The following is a 21,714-nucleotide window of genomic DNA, read 5'->3' as shown; positions in this document are numbered from 1 at the left end:
GGGTGGTTTGTGCAGCTTAAGTTCAGATAAAAAGTTTAATTATCCCTAAACCCTAATACAAATTAATTAGCCTTCCATATTAGGAGGGTAAGCGTCCCTGCTCTTGCCACAGCCCAGACATCACTGCAGATTACCGAGGATGTGACAGGAAAGAGAGGTGGACAGAGAGGCGCTGAGTACCTGAGCCCCTCCTGCTCCGGGGCGGACGGCCACCTCACGTGCCACAGGTGAGGTCCTGGGTGAGCACCATAGTTCATCGTACCTGGGAGTCACTCCAGGAGGGACTTTCTCTTCCCTTCCTCTCCTCCACTCTCAGAGCCAGGCTGGGGAGTGGGGGAAGGGAGTCCTTATTTGCATGAAGAAGGAAGACAAAAGGAAATAAGGCTAAGGCCTTAAATTTTTTTTTCTAGGCCATGACATTTTCTCTTTTTCTTTCCTCACCCCTTTCTTTCCTCAAAATTCCACAAAGAAAATAGGCCATAGATGCCAGCAGCACTTAGAGAATCACTGTCCTCTCCTGCACCTCAGTGCTCCTGCCCAGGTGGGCCCCCGGGAGGCCGGGACAAAGGCCACTGCCCAGGACGATCCTTGCAGTCACGATTAGCTGCTATTTAACGAGTGTTTACTGTGTAGCAAGCATGTAGTCTTTGCAACAACATTGCCAGGTATGTTTTATTCATTAACTCACACATTCCACCAACATTTATTAAAGTGTGAGCTGGGGAAGGAGCATGCTTGGATCTGCATTTTAAAAATGTGGCTCTTTGTGAATTTAAAAGAGAACAAAAGTGCAAGTGAGAAGGCTGGTTAGGAGGCTTTTGCTGACGTCCAGTCTAGAAGCAGCGGCGGTCTAGGCCCTGGATTTGTTTAATAAACACCAATAAAGTTCTTACTATGTGCCATTGAGCATTTTCCACATAGGACCTCGCTAATCCCCCGCAACAACCCCGTGAAGTGTAGGTACCACGGTGTTAGCAGTCCCAGGAGCTGTGGTCAAAGACGCTAAGGGGTTTGCTCAAAGTCACCCAGCTGGCAAGTGGCAGAGCCAGGATTTGCCTCAGAGTCCACACGTTTAACCGCTGCACAGGACCACTGAGGCAGTAGAGACAGAGGAAGGGGTGAGCTCCAGCTGACTCCCCAGAACCCTCCCCACCACCATCCTCGTCCACCTGCCTACTCCCCGGAGGAGCAGGAAGTGGAGGACAGAGCAGGGCAATGGAAACAGACCAACCTGGGGTTTAACCCAGACGGTTCGGCCACTTGAGGACCTTACACACGTCACTGTCCTCCCTGGGCATGGGCTCCACGTTCCTATGGAGGGTTAGCCCTACCTGATGGGGTTACTGAGAGACCCACGGGTGCAGGTAAAGTTCCCAGGGTAGGCTCCAGTACATGATCCCCATCCACCCTTCCGTTCTCCATCCCTTCTTCTTCAGGCCAAACGTTCCTGGCCCCTTGATCGTTTTCCCTATGAGAAGAGTTCCAGACAATTGACCATCCTAACTCTGGATGTGATCTAGTTAATCAATGTCCTGTAGAATATATAGTGCCCAGAACTCCACACAGCGGCCTAGAAGTGGTCAGCCCCAAGGGGCAAGTCTGAACACCTACTCCCTCTTTCTGGACATTAGCTGTTTAGCAGCTGCATTATGCTGGTGGCTGTGTCAAAGTTAAATTTCCCTGGTGATTTTTAACACGGATGGCTTTCAAGCTGGTTTTTCCCATCAGCTATACAAGTCATTGATTATTTGAATCAAAATGCCAGTGTTGTCATTCATCTTTGTTAGATTTAATCTGGCTGGTTTCACCCATGATTACAACCTGTTAAAATCCTTTTGACTCCAAAAGACCTCAATTCATAGTAGCGCTGTCATTTAGAAATGTGAAGAGCTTGTTTAAAATAACCAGCAGTAGACAGAGAAAGGCAGATACTCTGTGATTTCGCTTAAGCGTGGAATCTAAAAAAGAAAACAAACGAACAACCAAAACACAATAGAAACAGCCTCATAGATAAAGGAAACAAACTGCTGATTACCAGAGTATCTAACGGATGAAATACGTGGGGTAGATGAAGGGGATTAAGAAGTACGAACTTCTGGGGCGCGTGGGTGGCTCTGTCGGTTAAGCATCTGACTCTTGATCTCAGCTGAGGTCATGATCTCACGGTTCATGAGTTCGAGCCCTGTGTGGGGCTCTGCGCTGACAGCACGGAGCCTGCTTGGAATTCTCTCTCCCTCTCTCTCTGTTCTTAGCCCATTTGTGCTCCCTCTCTCTCTCTCTCAAAATAAATACACTTAAAGAAAAGAAGAAGCACAAACTTCCATCTATGAAATAAATAAGTCACGGGATGTAATGCACACCGTAGAGAATAGTCAATAAGGTTGTAATAACTTTGTACAGTGACAGAGGGTAACTACACTTATCATGGGCATCACTGCGTGATGTATAAAAATATCGAATCTCTATGATGCATGCCTGAAGTGAATAGGATATTGTACATCAGCCCTACTTCAATAAAGAAAATTAATTTAAAAATAATAATAACCAGGGGCACCTGGGTGGCTCAGTTGGTTGAGCGTCCAACTTTGACTCAGGTGATGATCTCACAGTTTGTGGGTTCGAGCCCCGCATCGGGTTCTGTGCTGACCGCTCGCTGAGAGCCTGGAGCCTGCTTCAGATTCTGTGTCTCCTTCTCTCTCTGCCCCTCCCCTGCTCACGCTTTGTCTCACTCTGTTTCTCAAAAATAAATAAATGTAAAAAAAAATTTTTTCTTAATAAGAATAATCAGCAGTACCCTTATCAACACCACCACCATCATCATCATTATCATGGGATCCAAGTGGAAGAAGGTTAAAATAAAAATGCTGATTTGTGGGTGTGCAGAGTCCAAAGGATTGAACAGTGAAGCCATAGGAATGGTGAGAGTGAAGCCGGTCCCCAGAATTAGGGCAGGAACTCAGTCTCCATCACCCTCCCCTTTCCTCCTCTCGCCTCTACCTATGCGTCAGCCTGCTCCCTCTCTGACTACAGCCTGGCTTCTTCCCGTGGCAGAAAGCGGCTCCAGGGTATTGCTTGTTGCAGTGTCAACCTCCTTGAAGAGATTGGCCTCATCTCAAAGGCAAATATCCGGGGAAGGGAGAAAGTCGCCAGTATCATTAGCCAGCCGAGGGAATACACTTCACACCCACTGGGACGACGAGCCGCAAAAGACAGTTACAAGTGGTGGTGAACATGTGGAGAAAGGGGAGCCCCAGTTTAGTGCTGCTGGGAATGCAAGGGTGCGGCCACTCCAGAGAACAGTTTGGCAGGCCCCCTCACTGTTAAACGTGGAGTTACCACGTGACTCCTCAAAACTTGTGCGCGAACCTGCAGAACAATTTATTCATTTATTCATCGTAGCCTAGAAGTGGAAACAACCCGAAGGTCTACCCACTGATGAACGAAAAAGCAAAATGTGGGACATCCGTACAAGAGGATGTTTCTCGACAATAAAAAGGGATAAAGAAGTGACACCTGCTACAGCAAGGATAAACTGTGAAACCTTAGCACATCACGCTAAGTGAAGGAAGGCAGACGAGAAAGGCCATGTATTGTATGATTCCATCTATATGAAATGTCCAAAATAAGGAAACCCGTAGACACAGTGTCTAAAGTAGTTTAGGGGTTGCCTAGGGCTGAGGGGGGAGAGGTGTGGAATGGTCAGCTACTACTATGGGTGTGAGGTTTGGGACGGGGGTGATGAAAATGTTCTAAAATTAGACTCTGGGATGGCAGCACAACTCCATACATACACTAAAACATATTGAATCGTATGATTTTTAAAATTTTTTTTAATGTTTATTTATCTTTGAGAGAGAGAGAGCATGAGCAGGGGAGGGGCAGAGAGAGAGGGAGACACAGAATCTGAAGCAGGCTCCAGACTCCGAGCTGTCAGCACAGACCCCGACGCGGGGCTCAAACCCATGAACCATGAGATCAAGACCTGAGCTGAAGTCGGACGCTCAACCAACTGAGCCACCCAGGCGCCCCTGAATTGTATGATTTAAATGGATGAATCATATGATATATAAGTTATATGTTAATAAGGCTATTAAAAAAAAATGAATCCAGGAAAGGAGCTCATTGGCCCAGCTTGAGTCAGATGCCTCCTTCCAAACTTGTTAACTGCGCCTAGTGGCAGCAGGGGTGTCGGGGAAGGTTTGTAAGAATACGGCAGCTCCTCTGGACGGAGGTTCTGTCATAACAATGGGGGGGGGGGGCACAGTTCCTAAATGGGTAGGCTATTAACAGACAAAACAATAGGTGCCCACCGCACTGGCTATTTATAGAGAATTTACATTTACCCAGAGACAACATTAAGTGCTTCTCCTGAATCATCTGATTAATTATTACAACAAGCCTGTAAGTTAGATATATAAAACCTCTTTTATATTGGTAGAGGCTCCGCTTAAATAACTTTCCCAAGGTCACTTAACCAGTAAGTAATGTGGGGCTGGGGATCAACCTGGGACCTGTCTCCGGTCTCCTCTCTCAATCATTAGGCCATGCTGCCTCCCTCTGGCTTTATATAAGTTGTTGAAACATTCTGGAACACGCCACTGGAGACCTAGCTTTAGATTCATTCTTTATTTTATTGACTTATTTACCCTTTCACTAAAGGAGACCCTTGTAACACGAAAGCCGTGAACTTCCTTTGCTGGCATAGGACAATCTTTGGGAAGGGTCAGAAGCCTGGAGGTGTTTGTTCAACCCCTCCCGAGACCACACTGCTATCCACACCCATTCCTCCAGCTTGTCAAGGGTACGAAGAACTGGGACGAGAGCACACCTTGCTAAAATCACGACCCGGCGGCCTCCTGATTCGCCAGCCAGTTAACCCTCTCAAAACAAGAAATAAGGTTAATTTGGCAAGTTGCGTGCTTAGTGAGCAATACAGCTAATTTTCCAAGCGTTCGCAAGCTGTCCACTTAATATCTGCTCTCAAATTCTGCCAGCAGTTTCGTGGCAGAATTGATGGATGCCAAGCCTGTTGGTCTGTGGTTTCTCGGACTTCCTTGCCTCCTCTTCAGAAATATCAATACAGCTGTTTTTGGCCTCCAGTCTCTTGGTATTTCTGTGCGGCGCCATGGTTTCTCGACCGTCATGGGCCGTGTTCTGCAACTCCATCTAAACATCCCTCCTGTCTCCTGGGGTGCGATCCAGGTGCGCCTGTGATGTGCCTCCACTGAAGACAGCTGGGCCCTCGCCTGCTCTCCCCTCCCCTGCCTCAAGCTCCTCATCCTTCTTCCCCACATTTGTCCCGGCCTTTCTCAGAGGAAGCCTGGTCTCCTGGGTGGGAAAGGCGGAGAGCGCATGGGAGCTTGGTTCTGTCATCTGTTACCAGTGGACCATCTGCGCCAGCAGCAGGCAGAAAGCTCTGCTCCTTGTTCTCCCTTCCAGTGGATAAAACCACCTTTCTGTGTCCTGAGCATTTTTCACCACCTCAGTCACCTGAAAATGTAGCCTTTCTGACGCTGTGCTTCCATACTCCTGCCATGCTTCATTTCCACCCATGGTCATGAGCCCGATGTGCACCTCTCCGTCACAGGCCGGAAAGCCCCAGTAACATGATTGGCCTCTACGGGCAACCCCCTTTTCTTCATCGTTGGGATTATTTGAACGTGAGACAATCAGCTGTGCTTTTAGAGTTTCGCAGCAACAGAGACCACAGAGGCAGCTTGAGGCAGGGCAAAGGGCGAGACACTGAAGGAGAAGGAAGGAAGGAGAAGGAAGTGCCTTCTCCAAAGAGGAACCTAATTCAGAGGGTGTTGAGGGGCTTCCGTGAGGTCACGTATTCACTCACCAAATGTCTGCCAATGGCTGGCATCGCCTCCCAAAAGCCCCTGGGTGCTTAGGAGATGAGGACCTCACCCTTCTGAAACTGTTCACCCTATCCCCTTCCACATCCTCTCTGCATCCTCCGGACACCTGGGTCCCCTCAGGACAGGTGACTTTGAGCCCCACAATTTCGGTGGCATCAATTCCTGGTCACCCTCCAAACACGGAGAGGGCAGGGGAGCGGGGAGATGGTGTCGTTGGCTTTGGCCAAAGGAGACATCAGAGCTCTTCGCTTAATAAGGCCTTTAATTTATCTCAATAAAGAAGAGGCTACACACTTAACCACTGTGGAGAGTACCTTATTGATTGGAGGAGAGAGGCTCTGGCCTGACTGCCCGGGGATGCGCGGGAGCCAGGCCAAGCCGGTCCCCGGGGGCAGCCACCAGGGTGTGAAGTACTTATGAGAGGTCCTCTGAGCTCTGAGAGGCACCAGCACTGTCCCAAAGTGGCTCCGCGGCTTCCGGGGCTGGGTTTTGGAGCTCACGGTTGCCCTCCAAGACAGTGTGGTTGGTGGGAAAGAGACGAAAGCCCTAGGAGTGGGTTTTAATGCCAGCCGTCCCCAAACGTGGGCAGTCTATCTGCCGGTGAGCCCGACTTCCTGTATCTGCACAATGGGGCCAAGGACTCCAAGCTCACAGGGTTTGCGGAGCTCATATGAGGTAAGTGTGCAGGAGTGCTTTGTGTGTGGTGAATCTCCACGAGGAGAGGGCGGTTTTCTTACGTGTTATTTTGATAGACATACGTGAGATGGTGCTGGTTTCCTTCCTAATACTCACCCATGGCTGCTCGCTGCATTTGGGACAAAATCCATACTCCGTGTGGTGACCTCCACCTCCTTTTGTACAACCACCCTCCGTGCCCGCCCCACCACCTGCGGGTCTGTAATCATTCCCGCAGCAGGCCACGCTCCCTCTTGCCTCAGGGCCTCTGACTTTCTGTTCCCTCTGCCTGGCACACTCTTCCCCAAGTGTGTCCCCTGACCGGGGTCCTTTACCTTCAGATCTCAGCTGAAATGTCAGCTCCTCAGAGAGGCTTTTCCTGACCACGCTCCCTGCACCTGGAACAGCACCTGTCTCTATTCTCCTCCTAGAAATAAAGACAAGTCAGTGTTTTTATGTGTTCACTCACTTGTTCATGGTCTTCTGCTTGTAGGTTGTTGGCTCTGGGAACACAGGGATCTCGTCTGTTTTTGTTCAGTGCCAGGTCATAGCAGGCACATAGTAGGCACTTTAAACAATTGTTGAATGAATGGATGGGTGGGTGGATGGATGGATGGATGGATGGATAAGTGAGTGATGGGCAGGGATGTCTGGCTTATTTCCCAAGTGACCCTTCTTCCTCACACCTGTTTCTCTCTGTCTCTGTCTCTGTCTCTGTCTCTCTCTCTCTCTCAGATATGGAGATATGGTGCCCAAGACAATCGCAGGGAAGATTTTTGGCTCCATCTGCTCCCTGAGTGGTGTTCTGGTCATTGCCCTGCCGGTTCCTGTGATTGTTTCCAACTTCAGCCGGATTTACCACCAGAATCAGAGAGCCGATAAACGCAGGGCACAAAAGGTAAGCCTCGGCCCTGGGAGGCTGGGAGACAGCACCAGACAGGGGCCTGGCCCTCTGCTTTGTGCCGCTATCACAGTCAGGTCGCCAGGCCTGGACTGCCCGGGCGGATCCCAGCACAGACGGCCCCTGGCTTTGGAAGGTAAGGCAGCTTTGTGTCCCTCCCTCCCTACCAGTGTCCTGCGTTCCAGCTGCCAAGTGCAACAGACCCTCAGTTATCCATAAGCTGATGATCTCCCTCCTGGATGTTCCACGCAGTTTCCTTGAGCCCGGGTTTCCCCTTCAAGACCTCAGCCACCAACACTCAGCAGTGCCTGGGCCCCTCCCTCTCCCTGCCAGGAGCTTACTGGGGAACGTCATTGCTTTCCAATACCCTATGCGGCCTATACAAAACATCCGGACAAAACATAAATGTGCTGAGAAGAGAATGAATGCTCAGGAAGGGGAACATCCTGAAGCCACTGAGCTCCAGAACAAATGGCACGACGGACGTGGGTCACCCCAGGGTGTTTAGGGTTAAGGCGCAGAGGTGCAGCTGAAGACCGGGAGGACCACTGCCCTGAGAAAAGTGTTGCCAGTGTCCAGAACACCACGTGAGAAGGCAGGGCAGGTGGGTGCCCTCCTTCACTCACAGAGGAAGGGAAAGCACAGAGGAAGGGAAAGGTCTGACAGCTTTAGTGTACTTTTAGGGCATCCGGCTAGTGAATTGCCAGATTCCTATCAGGAAAGGGGAGGACCAAGGGGGGGGGGGGGTTGTTCATTTCTCTTCTGACCTGGGCTGAAATAGGGTACCCCTTAACCTCCAGGACGTACGGTCAGAGCCTTTCTGGGTACAGTGGACAGGGGAGACCTTGTTCAAAGAGTCACTTACGGAGGTCTGAGATTTCGTGTCCTTATTCTACTCTTCCTTCTCCTTTCTCCTTCCTTCCTTCCTTCCCCCTTCCTCCCTCCCTCCCTCCCTTCCTTTTCCTTCCTCCCTTCCTTCCTTCTTTCCTTCCTTCCCCCTTCCTCCTCCTTCCTCCCTCCCTCCCTTCCTCCTTCCTTCCTTCCTTCCTTCCTTCCTTCCTTCCTTCCTTCCCCCTTCCTTCCTCCCTCCCTCCCTCCCTTCCTCCTTCCTTCCTTCCTTCCTTCCTTCCTTCCTTCCTTCTCCTTTCTCCTTCCTTCCTTCCCCCTTCCTTCCTCCCTTCCTTCCTTCCTTCCTTCCTTCCTTCCTTCTTCCTTTCTCTCTTTCCACAAACATTTTCACACCTACTGTGTGTCAGGCCCTATGCTGCATGCAGCTGGGTAGTTTTCTCGCCCCCTGATCCCTGCTACTGGCCTTCCACCAAGCAGGGCTTCCTTGACATATCAGAAAAATCCAGAATTTCAGAACATATCTGTGTATGCTGACTGAAACGAAGTCACGGAGTTCATGAAAGTTCTGAAATGTATGGTAATTTATGTATAAAAATACTTAATAATATATATTATGCAACTATATCATGAATCCAGTTGGCTCCCACTTCTAACAGATCCCCTTGTGTGTGCCCTTGTGGTCACCCCCTCCGCCTGTGCTGAGGTGCCTTTTGACTTATCTTGACCTGGGTCTGTAATGTTGCCAGCCTGCCTTAGGTTCATCTTCTGGCTCCGTGCTGTCCTCTCCATCCTCTCCAGCACCCATTTCCTACCTTTTTGCCCAGGGTCCAAGCTTTCCCACCCCCACCCCCTGCAAGCCGTCCCAGAAATAGAAGTCTTATCTTGTTCCCTGTTCAAGTCAGCTGGCAAATGTGAACAATATCTAAATTCATTATGCTGTCCTAAAGAAAGGGCTACAGGAAAACTAGGATCTGCCTTCCAAACCAAGGAGCCTGAGGCCTTGAAGAGCCGGGGGTCCTATAGCAAACCCCCCCACCCACCCAGGAGCTAAGCTGAAACAGGTGTTTGGTCTAGTGGGTGAGGGTCCAAGGAATCCCCAGCTCACACACTAGCCTCCTGCTGTGTCCACTCAGACTGGGCTTTAGGCCGCTCCTGTGGCTCCCTTGCCCTCTGTGCCCTCTGTGCCCTCTGTCCCTCAGAGCATCACATCCCCTGCCATTCTGCCCCTGCCAAGAACAGAACAGTGGTCCTTTCCCGTGGAACTTTAAAAAGCCCACCCCATACAGAAGGAATCAGCCTTGGCCTATCCCTCCCTCTGGCTGCTAAAGATGATCCTCCCTCCCTTCTGCCTCCTTCCCCACCCTCTTCTCTCTCCCTCTGAAATCAGAGTAAATATTTACAGTGTTTTCACCTTGCCTGGATACTGTCTCTCCTCAAGGTTGCTCAACTGTCTCTTTCACCTTGGGCTTCTTCTGAGAGGCAAAAAAAAAAAAAAAAAAAGAATACAAGAATACCGCCTGCTTCCAGCACTAAGTCTGTCACCATGAGGCAAGGAAGGCAGGTACAGAGGATGTAGTGACGGTGGAGAGATGGGACAGGCAGGAGGTCATGGAAGCTGAGAATTCTCAGCCCAGACCACATACTCAGGAGCTAGACAGCCCTGAGGGTTAGCTCCAGTCCACCTGCCTCAGGTGTAAAGGAAATGCTTAAAAAGTTATCATCCTTTCCTGTCACAACTGGTTTGCTTGGGATTGTTACTCAAATGGCTCCGTGACCATTTGCTTCAGAGACTAGGTTCTCGAAGCCATGTGAATTGGAGACCAAGTAAGGAGGTCTAGCAGCGGACAGAGAGAGGGGAGCATGTGGAGTGGGAGGGTTTTTTCAGTGGAGATTTTTATTGAGATAATTATAGATTCACATGAGTTATAAGATTATCACAATCAGGGTATGGATGTTGATACAATCCACCAATCCTATTCAGACTTCCCCAGTTTTACTTGTACTCATTGTGAGTATGTAAGTGTGTGTGTGTGTGTGTGTGTGTGTGTGTGTGAAGTTTGATACAGTTTCATCACCCATGCAGGTTCATGCACCCGTCACCTCGGTCAAGGTGCTGAACGGCTCCGACCCATAAGGACTCCTCCCAGCCTACCTCTACCCTGTCCCTAACCCCTGGCAACCATTTATCTGTCCTCCATCTACATGTTTTCCTTTCAAAAACGTTACACAAATGGAGGTAACCATTTGGGAGATTGATAACCGTTGGGAGATCGGCTTTCTTTTCACCTCACGTAATTCCTGGAGACTCCTCCAAGTTGTGTGTGTCAATAGTCCATTCCTTTTTCTTGTTGGGCAGTATCCCATGGCATGGATGTATCCCACGCCACGGGATTATAAGAACCACGTTTTTAGCTATTATAAAGTACTGCGAACGTTCACGAACAGGTTTTTGTGTGGACGTAAGCTTTAATTTCTCTGGGATGAGTGCTTGGGAGTACAGTTGGCCGTGTTTTCGTGTGGCTTTTCCGTGCCTCCCTCTTTTTCCTTCTTCTGCCTCTCCCAGGGCAAGAGATGTCCATACTCATGGCCCAGTAGCATCTGCCAGCCAGCTAGGAAGTGCTTCCTGGGGCCTGACAGATTCTTGAGCACAGATGCATCTGGAACCATACCCAGAGGGACAGCATCTTCCTTCCAGACCTCTCCTTCAACCCTGGAATCTCCATCCCTGTTGAAATTGCAACTTCCTGGGCTTTGCTAATCTGGTTTAGAAACTTGCTGGCAGGAGTTGAAATTGAGGGAAGGAGGAGGGGGATGTTATGGAGGCAGCATTTGACCTGAAGGTTGGAAGACCCTCCAGCCTCACTGCCTGGCCCTGGAGAAGTTACTTCCCCTCGTACCCTCAATTTTCTTGTCTTTAACGTAGCCTAGGTGATGCCCACGTTCTCTTTTAACCTCTCACGTTGTGCTCATGAGCAGGGGAGGAGAGAGAAGCTGACCAGTCCGCACAAGGATGAGCCCACCACAAGGGCCTTACTGATGGATTTCTGACCAGCTGTGAGGGACCTTCTTCCTTCCTGGGTCTTCACCAGCCTGGCTTGAGCTCCTGCTCAGCTCACAGCTCTGTGTTAGACGCTGAAGATAAAAATACCCAAAGGCCAGACTCGGGCTCTCAGGAGCTCAAAGTCAAATGAGAAATCCTCACCAAATTTCATGTGCTGGGTATGGTTCTGCAAATACATTGCAAACCTCTTTATCCTGTGTGGGAAATGATTAAACAACGTTGTGCATTTGATATGACCATCTGTTGCTCTAATAGAGCCCAGGGTAAGATAAGATTAAAAGAAGTGCCACAAAGGAGAACAGGAGAATCTTTCATCTCTAGAAAGTAATGAAGACGGACCCCGGATACGGGAAAGGTCTGGCTCTAAGTGGTGCAATCAAATTATAGAAGGCAATAGTGAGCTTGACACAAGAGGATTTCCATATGCAGCTCTCAATACCCAGTCCTCACCCAAGGCAATAACAGCCGCATCCTCAAATGGCGGGCAACATGCTTGAACGTAGACATCTTAGCCGAGGGGAGGGCTGGCGTGGGCTCCCCAGGGAGGAGACCTGGAGCTGGGATGAAAGTTCTTTGCTCAGAAGAAGAGGACTGACAGGGCTTACTCACCATCCTTTCTTGGCTGGCTTCCCCTTTCCATTCTCTCCATCCAGAGAAGCCCTCTTCCTCAGATTCCCAGGTAGATCTTCCGGGCCCAGGTCCTGGTCTCGTGCCCATATTTAGAAGCCAGGAAAGGGAGTTGAGCTGTCCCCACTGGGACACGTAGGCCACAGGAAACAAGAGATACAGTGTGTCCTTTGTGCTTCTATTGACAGCCTGGATCTGACTCCCTAGCATCTTTTGAGCACGTGAACCAGCCAAGCAGGACACTTGGAAGGGACACTCCCCGGTGCTGGGGAGAGAGTGACGAGAAATGGAAATTGCCACGATTTTCCAAGGACGCTGGTCCTGCCCAGTGTCCATGCCGAAGTTACAGGGGACTTCCGCAGAGGCAGGAGGAGGGACCCCTCTGCCCCAGGATGGGTCTGTGAGTCCGTGGGCTCTGCTCCCAGCGGCAAGGACCTGGAGCCGGCCCTGGATCTCCAGGAACCCGGACTCTCGCTGCATTTTCTTAAACCAGCAGGAAGCCCTCTACCGTTCCTTTCTCCCTCTTCTCCCAATGACTCTTCCCTTTCAGCCTCCCTCTGTGGTTGTGCTGCAGTCATGGTGACACTGATTATGGTCATTAGGAAGGAAAAGAGCAGCAGCATGTTCAAGTGTGTCCAGCCTCCTGGGCCTCTGCAAGCAAGACAGATGCACTTGCATTGAGATACCGGCCCTAGTTGTCCTAGTTAAAGCCAGAGTGGCATATGAAAATGTGCTCCACCCCCCCCCCCCGTCATACACACACCGGCCCCCATGTCACATGCACCTGCTCTCATTCCCACAGACACGCGTGACAAAAATATACATGTATTGGCACATCCATGCATGAATCCACTCCCCAAAACTGAAATGCAACTTTAAAGTACACTTATTAATTTAAAAATTCCTAGGCACTGGGTACATATCAGTGAACAAAACAAGAACTCCTGTCCTCAAGGAGTTTACATTCTGGGGGACAGTTGCAAAATAAACAGAGAAACCAATTACTACCTTAGTAATAAGTGCTAAGGGAAAAAATAGAAAGAAGGGAAGATGTTAAGAAGTGGTGAAGGGCACATATACACACTCCTTGCTTTCCTCATAATTAACTGGTCCTTGGGCACCTGCTGGATGCGGGGAACCGCACTGGACCCTAGGGGACAATCGGGAGAGCTGTAACGTATGCTCCTTTATACCGCTGGCAGTCTAGTTAGAGATGAGACATACTCTAATGTGATACTGAGTAGATAAAGGTCATAAAGCTTTTGGAAGGAGGGAGGACTTTGATGAGTGGTATTTCTCCTGCCGGGATTCCACCAGGGCTCTCCACCAGAGAGACGAGTGGAAACCCCCAGGAACTCTGACCAGGACCAAGCTGCACTAAGTGGGTACACAGAGTCTCAGACCCGGTCCCAGGATCTATAAACAGAGATCCGTGCGGCTGGGAAGAAGCCGCTTCCTCCCCTTCTTCAGACCTCATCTGGGATCGCAGCCGTGCAGGGGCAGCCCGCTGCCTCTGGCTTTTCCTCCCAGGCTTGTTGTCTCATTTCTCAGTCTCGCTCACTCTTTTTTCTCTGCCGATTGCAGAAGGCTCGCCTGGCCAGGATCCGCGTGGCCAAAACGGGCAGCTCCAATGCCTACCTGCACAGCAAGCGCAACGGACTCCTCAATGAGGCACTGGAGCTGATGGTAGGCGCCGGCGGGACCCGGGCTGGGAGGTGGGCTTGCTCTCCCTTCCCAGGGGCACCGCCACCCCAAAGCCCCAACATGAACCCTAAGGAAGACATGTTTCCAGGGAGCAGCCCCGTCCACAGACCTCTCCCATAGGATTATCACCACTACCCTTAACCCAGCTGTAGACCAAGGGCCGCCAGCCCGAAAGCTAGCATGTTCTATGGTGACCCTGAAATTTGGTCCATCCCGATTTTTCTGGTGCTCTCCCACCTCCTGTGGAGAAGTGAAGAGATGGAGACGGGAAGAGTCACCAGCTTCATCCTTAGCCTCTTTTTTTTCTTCCTAGGGCACCCCAGAGGAGGAGCACATGGGCAAGACCACTTCACTCATCGAGAGCCAGCACCACCACCTGCTGCACTGCCTGGAGAAAACCACTGTGAGTCCCAGCCCAATGCGCTTCTTCTCACCCCGACCCCCGACTCTTTTCTGAGGGCCAGAACTCACAGAGAACTCTGTGCGCATGGCCTCGCCCTGGGCCCAGGCTTCAGAAGTCGGAGTCGCCTTTAGATCCAAAAAGTAGCAATGGGTTCTCTGTTAACCCTCAGGGGGAAAACCCCAGTGAGTGGGGCACAGTCACCCGGATAGGAGGCCAGCTCTGTCCTGCAGCAGCGCAGGAGGTCGGTCCCCCCACCCCCAGCCTTTCTGCAGTCCCCATAGCCCACTTTGTGATCACTGAGAGCTAAGGGCTCCGCCTCTCCGTTTCTCAGTTCCGGAGGCCATCACCCTCCAAAACTAAGGCCGAATTTATCCTAGATTGTTACAGAAGAGTGGAGAAGGGCGTCAGTTTTTGTCCTATCCCTCGGGCTAGGTTGCTGCAATTTGTGAGTCCTTCCTTTGCTCCCTACATAGCTCTTAGGACAGAAGACAGTGAATGAAGGAGGCGGTGCCTACATTTCTGTGGCCAAGGATGTTATCAGTACCACCGCTTCTTCATCACCCTGTGGCTCCCAGGGAGTTCAGACTCCACAGGGCTTATTGTTAAAATAGAGCCGTGGTTTAGGATGCCGTAGCTGGAATGTGGCATGATGCTTGTGCCTCACAAACAGACTGAAAGGAAGGGCAGTGGGGCCAAGCCTGGACCCTTGGCAACAAGTGTTAGGAATAGCAGGGAAGAGGAGAAGTCAGGGTGGACAACCAAAGAGAGACACGGTGAAACCCTTCCCTGTTCCTTTCTAGGCCCTCCCTCCCCAGAGAGCCCATGATCAGGGCTCAGCACCCTAAGGAAGGACCTTTCTACTTCCGAATGTTCCATATCCTGGCCTCTAGATGCAGGGGGAATAGATGTTAGATACCTCTAAGTATGAGCCAAATGTGGACACTATGGATGGCAGTTGAACCCAAAGAGGGCTTCCAAAATGGGAAAGTACTCTGAAAACCCTAGTTTCCCAGATTTATCAACTATGTCTGACGGTCAAGAACTGTACAGGTGCATCTAGAAGTTCTCTCAAAGACTCGGAGCTTGCCAACGGGATAGGCCCGGATCCAACTGCCCTTTCCGAGTTGCATGTGCTGGGTGGAATGTGTCAACTGAAAGGATGTGGGTAAAAAGATTTGGGTTTGAAGGGCTGGAATGTTGGCATTGAAGAAATGAGGCTTTGGGGCCGGAGGGACGGAATGCTGGCATTGAAGGGGTGGAATGCTGGATTTGAGGGAATGAATGTCGGACTGTGGGGGTGGGGGGCTGGGGTGAAAGAGATGGAATGCTGGATTTCGGGGTGGGGGGGCGGGGAATGTTGGGATGGAGGGACTGAATGTCGGTACTGAGCTTGGGAATGCTGGAATGTACAATCAATGGTGTTTTTATCTTCTGTTGGCATGTTGTCCTGTAGGGGTTGTCCTATCTTGTGGATGATCCCCTGTTATCTGTACGAACCTCCACCATCAAGGTATAACTTTTTAAAAATTCAATTGATGTGTTTCTCTCTCTGATTCTTCTGAGTCTGTGGATTTTCCTCCCTTCACCCCCCGGTCTGGTTCTCTGCATGTGCCGTTGGTTCTTCTGGGGCTTATTCCTACCTCTACTGCCATACCCAGTACCAGCTCAGGCTTTTTTTGTGCCCGACAACCCGACTGCCTTTCTGATTCCCTCTTTGGACCTCCCTGAGGGCGCGGAGGGGGTGGCGGAACGTGGCACCCATGTTGCTATCCCCTGGGCATCCGTGTGCCACTTTCCGGCCCCGCAGGGACTCCTGGTACTGGCTGCCGGGGCTGGTCTCTCTGTACGCTGTTCTCATGCTCCCTCTCCCCAGACTTTCTCCTCACACTGGCGGCCTCGGCCAGACCGCTCATGCCATAGAGTTTTAGTCACCTTGGCGAAACAGCCGTTTTTTAAGTTATCCTGGGTTCAGCACCGGAAGGCTGTTGTTAGCATCCCTTCCCATGCTTACATTAACGACTTAGGGAATCCTGTGCCTCCGGATATATTAGGGGTCCATATCCCGTAATCAGGTGGGGGGGGGAGGGCAGGGGGAAGCGCGTAGTTAAAAGAAATCATAACCCTGACATTTTGGCCCCACGGGCCTCCACGAGTAAATAAAGCCCTCTCAGCTCTGTGAATAATCCAGGGCCTTTAAAAGCTGATGTCTCACACTAACCCGACATTCGTACTGATGTCACCCATTAGATCCAACCTAGCGTTAAAGACTGCCTAGCATACTGGCTACCCAAGGCCAGTGACTCCTTGTCTGCCACTTCCAGGAGGTCGTGTGCAAGCCCTGCCAAGCAAGGAAAGTCTGCTTCTAGCTCTAAGGACACCACTACACCCCTTCAGGCCCTCTGTATCCCTTCAGCTCAGAGCTGCAGGTGGAGTTATTGTCACAGAAGGATTTAACATGCAGGCCCCGCCCTTCGGTCTCGTGGCCAGGGCTGCCAATAGGAATCTTTTTCTTTCTTCATTTGGTGCCTGTGGGACATCGCCCCTCTGGGATGCTTATCGGTGCGCTCCGTGCAGCTGGGAGCCTTCCTCTCAAGGCCCAGACAGAGACAGGCAGCCCCACGGGGCATGGGGGGCTCATCCCCCTCCTTCCCGTCTCCTCTTCCTACTTCTCCTCCTGCTTCCCACAGAACCACGAGTTTATAGATGAGCAGATGTTTGAGCAGAACTGCATGGAGAGCTCGATGCAGAACTACCCGTCCACGAGAAGTCCCTCGCTGTCCAGCCACCCGGGCCTCACCACCACCTGCTGCTCCCGCCGCAGTAAGAAAACCACACACCTGCCCAATTCCAACCTGCCGGCCACTCGCCTGCGCAGCATGCAAGAGCTCAGCACGATCCACATCCAGGGCAGCGAGCAGCCCTCGCTCACTACCAGGTGGGTGGCTTCCATCCCTGCCAGTCCCCAAGGCTTGAGTCGCGCCAGTCACAGAAGGAAACAGTCTCCGCGTTAGAAGACCCCCCCAGCCCTCCCTCCCCCTTATCTAATGCATCATCCTTGCAGGTTAACCCAAAGGCTCTTCAGATGCTTGGGAGGATACCATAGCAGGTTTAGGCCCGATGTGGGGTTAGATACCGGAAGATACCAGAAACAGTAACTGGCCATGGTGGTGGGGGGGGGGGGGGGGGGGCGGGAGGAGGGGGATGTACCCCAGTGCAAAGAATGAACTGTTTTCTCAAGGAAACAAGTGTCACAGTTGTGTTAGACATGGCTCATCTCAGGCTGCTGTTGAACCACAGACTGACCTTTTCCCTCCTTTCTCTGCTTACACTTTAGGCCACTTCCCACTATCTCCAGTGAGTGGCAAGGAATTCAGGGAAAGCAAAAAAATGCCACAAATGATAGGTAAACAGTCGTGGGAGTGGCAAGGAATTCAGGGAAAGCAAAAAATGCCACAAATGATAGGTAAACAGTCGTGGGAGGGGGTACAGTCTAACGTATCCCCTGAATTCCAAAGCCCAGCATACGTGACTTTGCAATTGTTAGAAATGATCATTAGAACGGGTAGGACAGGCTAACTACCAAAAACGGAGACAGAGGGACACTGGAGCTTCCTCCTAGTTACCATGAGCTAGACATGTCGGAGTCAAGGACGCTTTGGGACACCAGCAAGAGGAACCATCACCAACTCACTCTTTATTTTCTTCTTCTTCTTCTTCTTTTTTTTTTTTTTTTTTTTTACCCCAGTCGCTCCAGCCTTAACTTGAAAGCAGACGACGGACTGAGACCGAACTGCAAAACATCCCAGATCACCACAGCCATCATCAGCATCCCCACCCCACCAGCGCTAACCCCAGAGGGGGAGAGCCGGCCGCCCCCTGCCAGCCCCGGCCCCAACACGAACATTCCTTCCATAGCCAGCAATGTCGTCAAGGTCTCCGCCTTGTAAACCCACTGGACAGAGGGCCGGCGCGGGGAGTGGGAGTGGAAGGGGCTGGCATGTTGGTGAGTGGCCAGTGGGACCACTCCCTCCCCGTCCTCGCTATCTCTGCCTGCCCTGTTGCACCCCTAGCACTGAAACTTGTGCCTGGAAGGAAAAGGAGGCAGCAAAGGGGCACCCGAGGTTCACTGCTGCTAGCGCGGACGGACGTGGCCGTGGCTGTGGCCCTGTGGTCCTGCATCTGGGGCCAGAGGAAGTGGGGTGGGGGGAGATGGGGGATGGGGTGATGGGGGTGGGAGGGTGGTATAGAGGCTGTGTGCCAGGACGGGGCCTAGAAGGGGGGGAGCCTCAGACCAAATAACAGTTGTTTCTGGAGCCCCCAGTGAGGAAAATACAAGACCAAGAGCAGCACAGAGGCCGAGTTGTCACATGCAAAACAGGAAGAAAATATAACACTGTGTATTTAAGCACCTTTTTCAAGGCTCTTAATGGATAATATTTATTCATGGGAAAAGGTGGAAAACAAAACACCAACGGATTTTTGTGACATATTTTTCTCCATGGACCCAATACCTTTGAACCAAAACAATGCATTTTGTGAGGGTTTTTTTTTCTTCTTTTATAGCAGAAGCTTTTAGGCTAAGAAGTCCGTTATTGCTGAGTTCTCTCTCCATTCCCCCAGGTGGGTGAGGTCAACTGAGCCTGGGCCCCCACTGCCCAGCTGACCTGCACAGAGCTGCCAACTGACCACACAGCAACACTTACCCTCTGTATGTCCTCTGTCTCTGTCCCTCTCTGCTTCACCCCCTGGCTGTTCTTCTCTGTGTCCAGCCATCTGTCTCTACATGGACCCCGGTGATCCTGAGACGTGTTAGTAAAGCCTTCTCCTACTGCCAAGCACCTGCAGACTCGTGCCTGCAAGTTATATCTGTGTGAATGCAGCTGTGGAAGAGAAAAGAAAAAAGCCAAAAAGGGAGAGTTTAGGGATGAGGGAAGTCCACTCCCTTGTGGTTGGAACCACTGGTGTTTGGGAAAAAAAGGGACTGACCAGAAATTTCACGCTGGGATCTTGACACAAGAAATAGCCAATACCCGAGAGGCGTGGTCGAGTCTGGTGTGTGCCAGTGAAGAGAGAAGAGCCCAGGGCTCACAGCTGTAGTCGGCCCCGGGGGCATCTTGTTACGTACCCTTCTTACAGGACCCACCATAAAGCCCATCGGAACTCTGCCAAGAGGCCCCATTAGGAGTTTCATGCAGAAAGGGCAAGGTTCTGGCTTACCTTACAATTAAGGCAACTCCCATCTGGAGGCTGCGGAAGATCGAGCCTGTGTGCTTCAATGAAGGATGCTCCAAAGTGCAAAAGCAAGTGAGAGATTCTAGATGAGTCTTACGTGGTCTGAAAAATGACTTGAGGTCTGCAGAGTCTTCAGGCCTGATGTCCCTGAAGGTAACTGAAATGGAGGCGAAGCCTGATCACCTCCGTGCAAGTGAGGGAGTGACTGTTAACTTCTGGAGAACCTGTTCAAGTGGTTTGCACCCTGGTGGGACTGGGAAAAGCATTTCTGGAAGCCTCCCACCATTTTCACTGCTTAGAGCAGAGCAGGTGGGCCTCAGGATGAGAGAGAGGCCCCTTCCCGCCCTCCCCTGTTGCAGTCTTTCTGGCTTGGCCTCCGAGATTCAGGAGCTCCTCATCCATTCTACAGTTTAGTGGTTAGCAGTTCAATTGTAGGCCAAGAGCCTCTCTGCCCGCCACAGCCATCTAGACAAGTTGCACTAGTCAGGAACCTAAGAACACCTTCAGTGGGCTTCCCTATGTCCCCAGCTCTGTTGAGCCTGTGGAAGGGGGAGGCCAGTGGGTTCTGAGATGGCTCCTAACCAGAAGGTGTGCAAAAGGGCAGAGGAGAGGGAGCCTTCGACCTTTATCTCATTATACTATCCTCACTGACCACTGACTGAGTCCTTTCTCTCGGTCCAGCCTCCAAGATTTCCCCCTAATATGAGAATGGGGTGGTTTTGGCCTTCTGAGCCTGTGGTCTAAGTAGACAGAAAAGCTTTGCAACTACAGATGAATATACACACAGGAATATATACACAGGAATACACACACACACACACACACACACACACACACACAATAACAACAACCTAAACACACCTGAGAATCAGTACTTAAATCCGTTCACTTCATACACATATCCCATTAGGGAAGGGGAAAGACTGGGCTGGACTCCATGCAGAAGGCAGGCAAAGGACTAGAAACGGATTATTTCCTTTGAAAGAATGGTAATGGAACAAAATTAAGCATATCTAAGTATCTAAGTTTACATCATAAAAACCGAGTCACAGGGTGCCTGGCTGCCTCAGTCAGTAGAGCACACGACTTTTGATCTCAGGGTCATGAGTTCAAGCCCCACGATGGGCGTGGAGCCTACTAAAAAAGAATAAAAACTGAGTGCGGAGTAAGGAATAAAGAGGTAAATAGGAACATGGTTGCATACACATACAAACTGCCTGTGTTTAAGAACTGGTCATCACAGGGTTAGAATAATGACTGATCATTATGACTGAGCGTGTTAGTGCTTCCCATAAAAATTAATGAACAAATTTTTAAAATCATGTCCCACATAATTTCTCATTTTTTGACCCTAATTAACTATTTTGTATTCCTTCAATTTCATTTATAAATCTCACATTAAGCCAGTTCCTAAGAGACTTCAGACTGTCCCCTTCATCTCCATCCCCCAACGTAGCTGCAGCCAGGGATAAGAGACCCAGCTCACCAATGGTCCAAGAGATGTCAACCCAGGAAAAGGACTCCTCTACACAAGAGAGGACAGCAAGACTACACTGCTAGAAGACTTTTGTGAGTAAACAAAAAGGCCTAAGTGTGCTGGATCGGTTCAATGACTAACTCATTGGCCAGTGACCGAAGAACCGGGATATCAGGGTTTTCTGGAGGCAATGGCTTTCTGGGGCAATGATTCCTGAGTTTCTTGAACCACTTCAGCATAATAGAAGATTCCCGAAACACCTTGCCCCATTCAGTCCCACTAAGCATCAGAGAGGATTAAAAATAATAATGATAGTAATAGGCTATGTTCAAATGAATGGAAACTTAGAAAACATCGTATTAAGAATGTATTAGAACTAAAAGGCATTAAGAATATCTAATTGATTTTCCAGCATAGAAAGCTGAGGCCCAGAGAAATTAAGTGACTTGCTCAAGGTCATGCAATCATTTAATGTCCTAGCTGGGACCAGAACACAAGGCCCTTGGCTATTAGTCTAATGCTTTTTCCACTACATTCGCTGCCTCTAGGAGCAGTGATGCTTCAGAGAAGACCCATCAAAGAATACATGCTGTAATTAGAGACATAGTCTTATGTAAATGTCAATACCACTTGGACACAGCCCTTGGAAACCATTTGACTGTGCTAATACAAACCATCTTTTGAAGCCACCATTCTCTGGGTGGAACCAGCTATGGACTATCAATCCTGTCCAAAACAAACAAACACAAACAAACAAACAAAAGGTGAACAAGTGAACAGTTTTCCTTCCGTCGAATGCTACTTCTTCTCAATGAAGAGAGGGCTAAAACATTTCAAAGCATCCCTTCCGGGGTCCTTTTGATCCTTACTACTATCTCGGAAGGTCAAGTGACTAAGTCCTTGATTCACAGAGAGGGAAAACAG

The 21,714-nt window shown here is 50.3% G+C and overlaps 1 protein-coding gene across 3 annotated transcripts in view; it reads left to right on the top strand.

Annotated features, from left to right (window-relative positions):
- The window catches only part of KCND3 (potassium voltage-gated channel subfamily D member 3), a 209,589-nt gene extending 191,314 nt beyond the window's left edge, over positions 1-18,275 (top strand). For 2 of the 3 annotated variants that reach the window (XM_023258982.2, XM_003990463.6), the window contains 6 exons: positions 7,272-7,434; positions 13,559-13,660; positions 13,992-14,081; positions 15,535-15,591; positions 16,769-17,016; positions 17,827-18,275. In XM_023258982.2, coding sequence (XP_023114750.1) covers positions 7,272-7,434; positions 13,559-13,660; positions 13,992-14,081; positions 15,535-15,591; positions 16,769-17,016; positions 17,827-18,028 — 862 coding nt within the window. In that variant the 3' untranslated portion in view covers positions 18,029-18,275. The remainder of the gene's footprint in view (positions 1-7,271; positions 7,435-13,558; positions 13,661-13,991; positions 14,082-15,534; positions 15,592-16,768; positions 17,017-17,826) is intronic. The other variant, XM_023258983.2, reaches the window with a different exon arrangement.
- The last annotated feature ends 3,439 nt before the right edge of the window (positions 18,276-21,714 follow it).

Source organism: Felis catus, chromosome C1 (assembly GCF_018350175.1).
Source record: "Felis catus isolate Fca126 chromosome C1, F.catus_Fca126_mat1.0, whole genome shotgun sequence".
Lineage (NCBI taxonomy): Eukaryota > Metazoa > Chordata > Mammalia > Carnivora > Felidae > Felis > Felis catus.
Note: the sequence above shows the minus strand (reverse complement) of the source record. Positions and strands in the feature narration are given on the sequence as shown.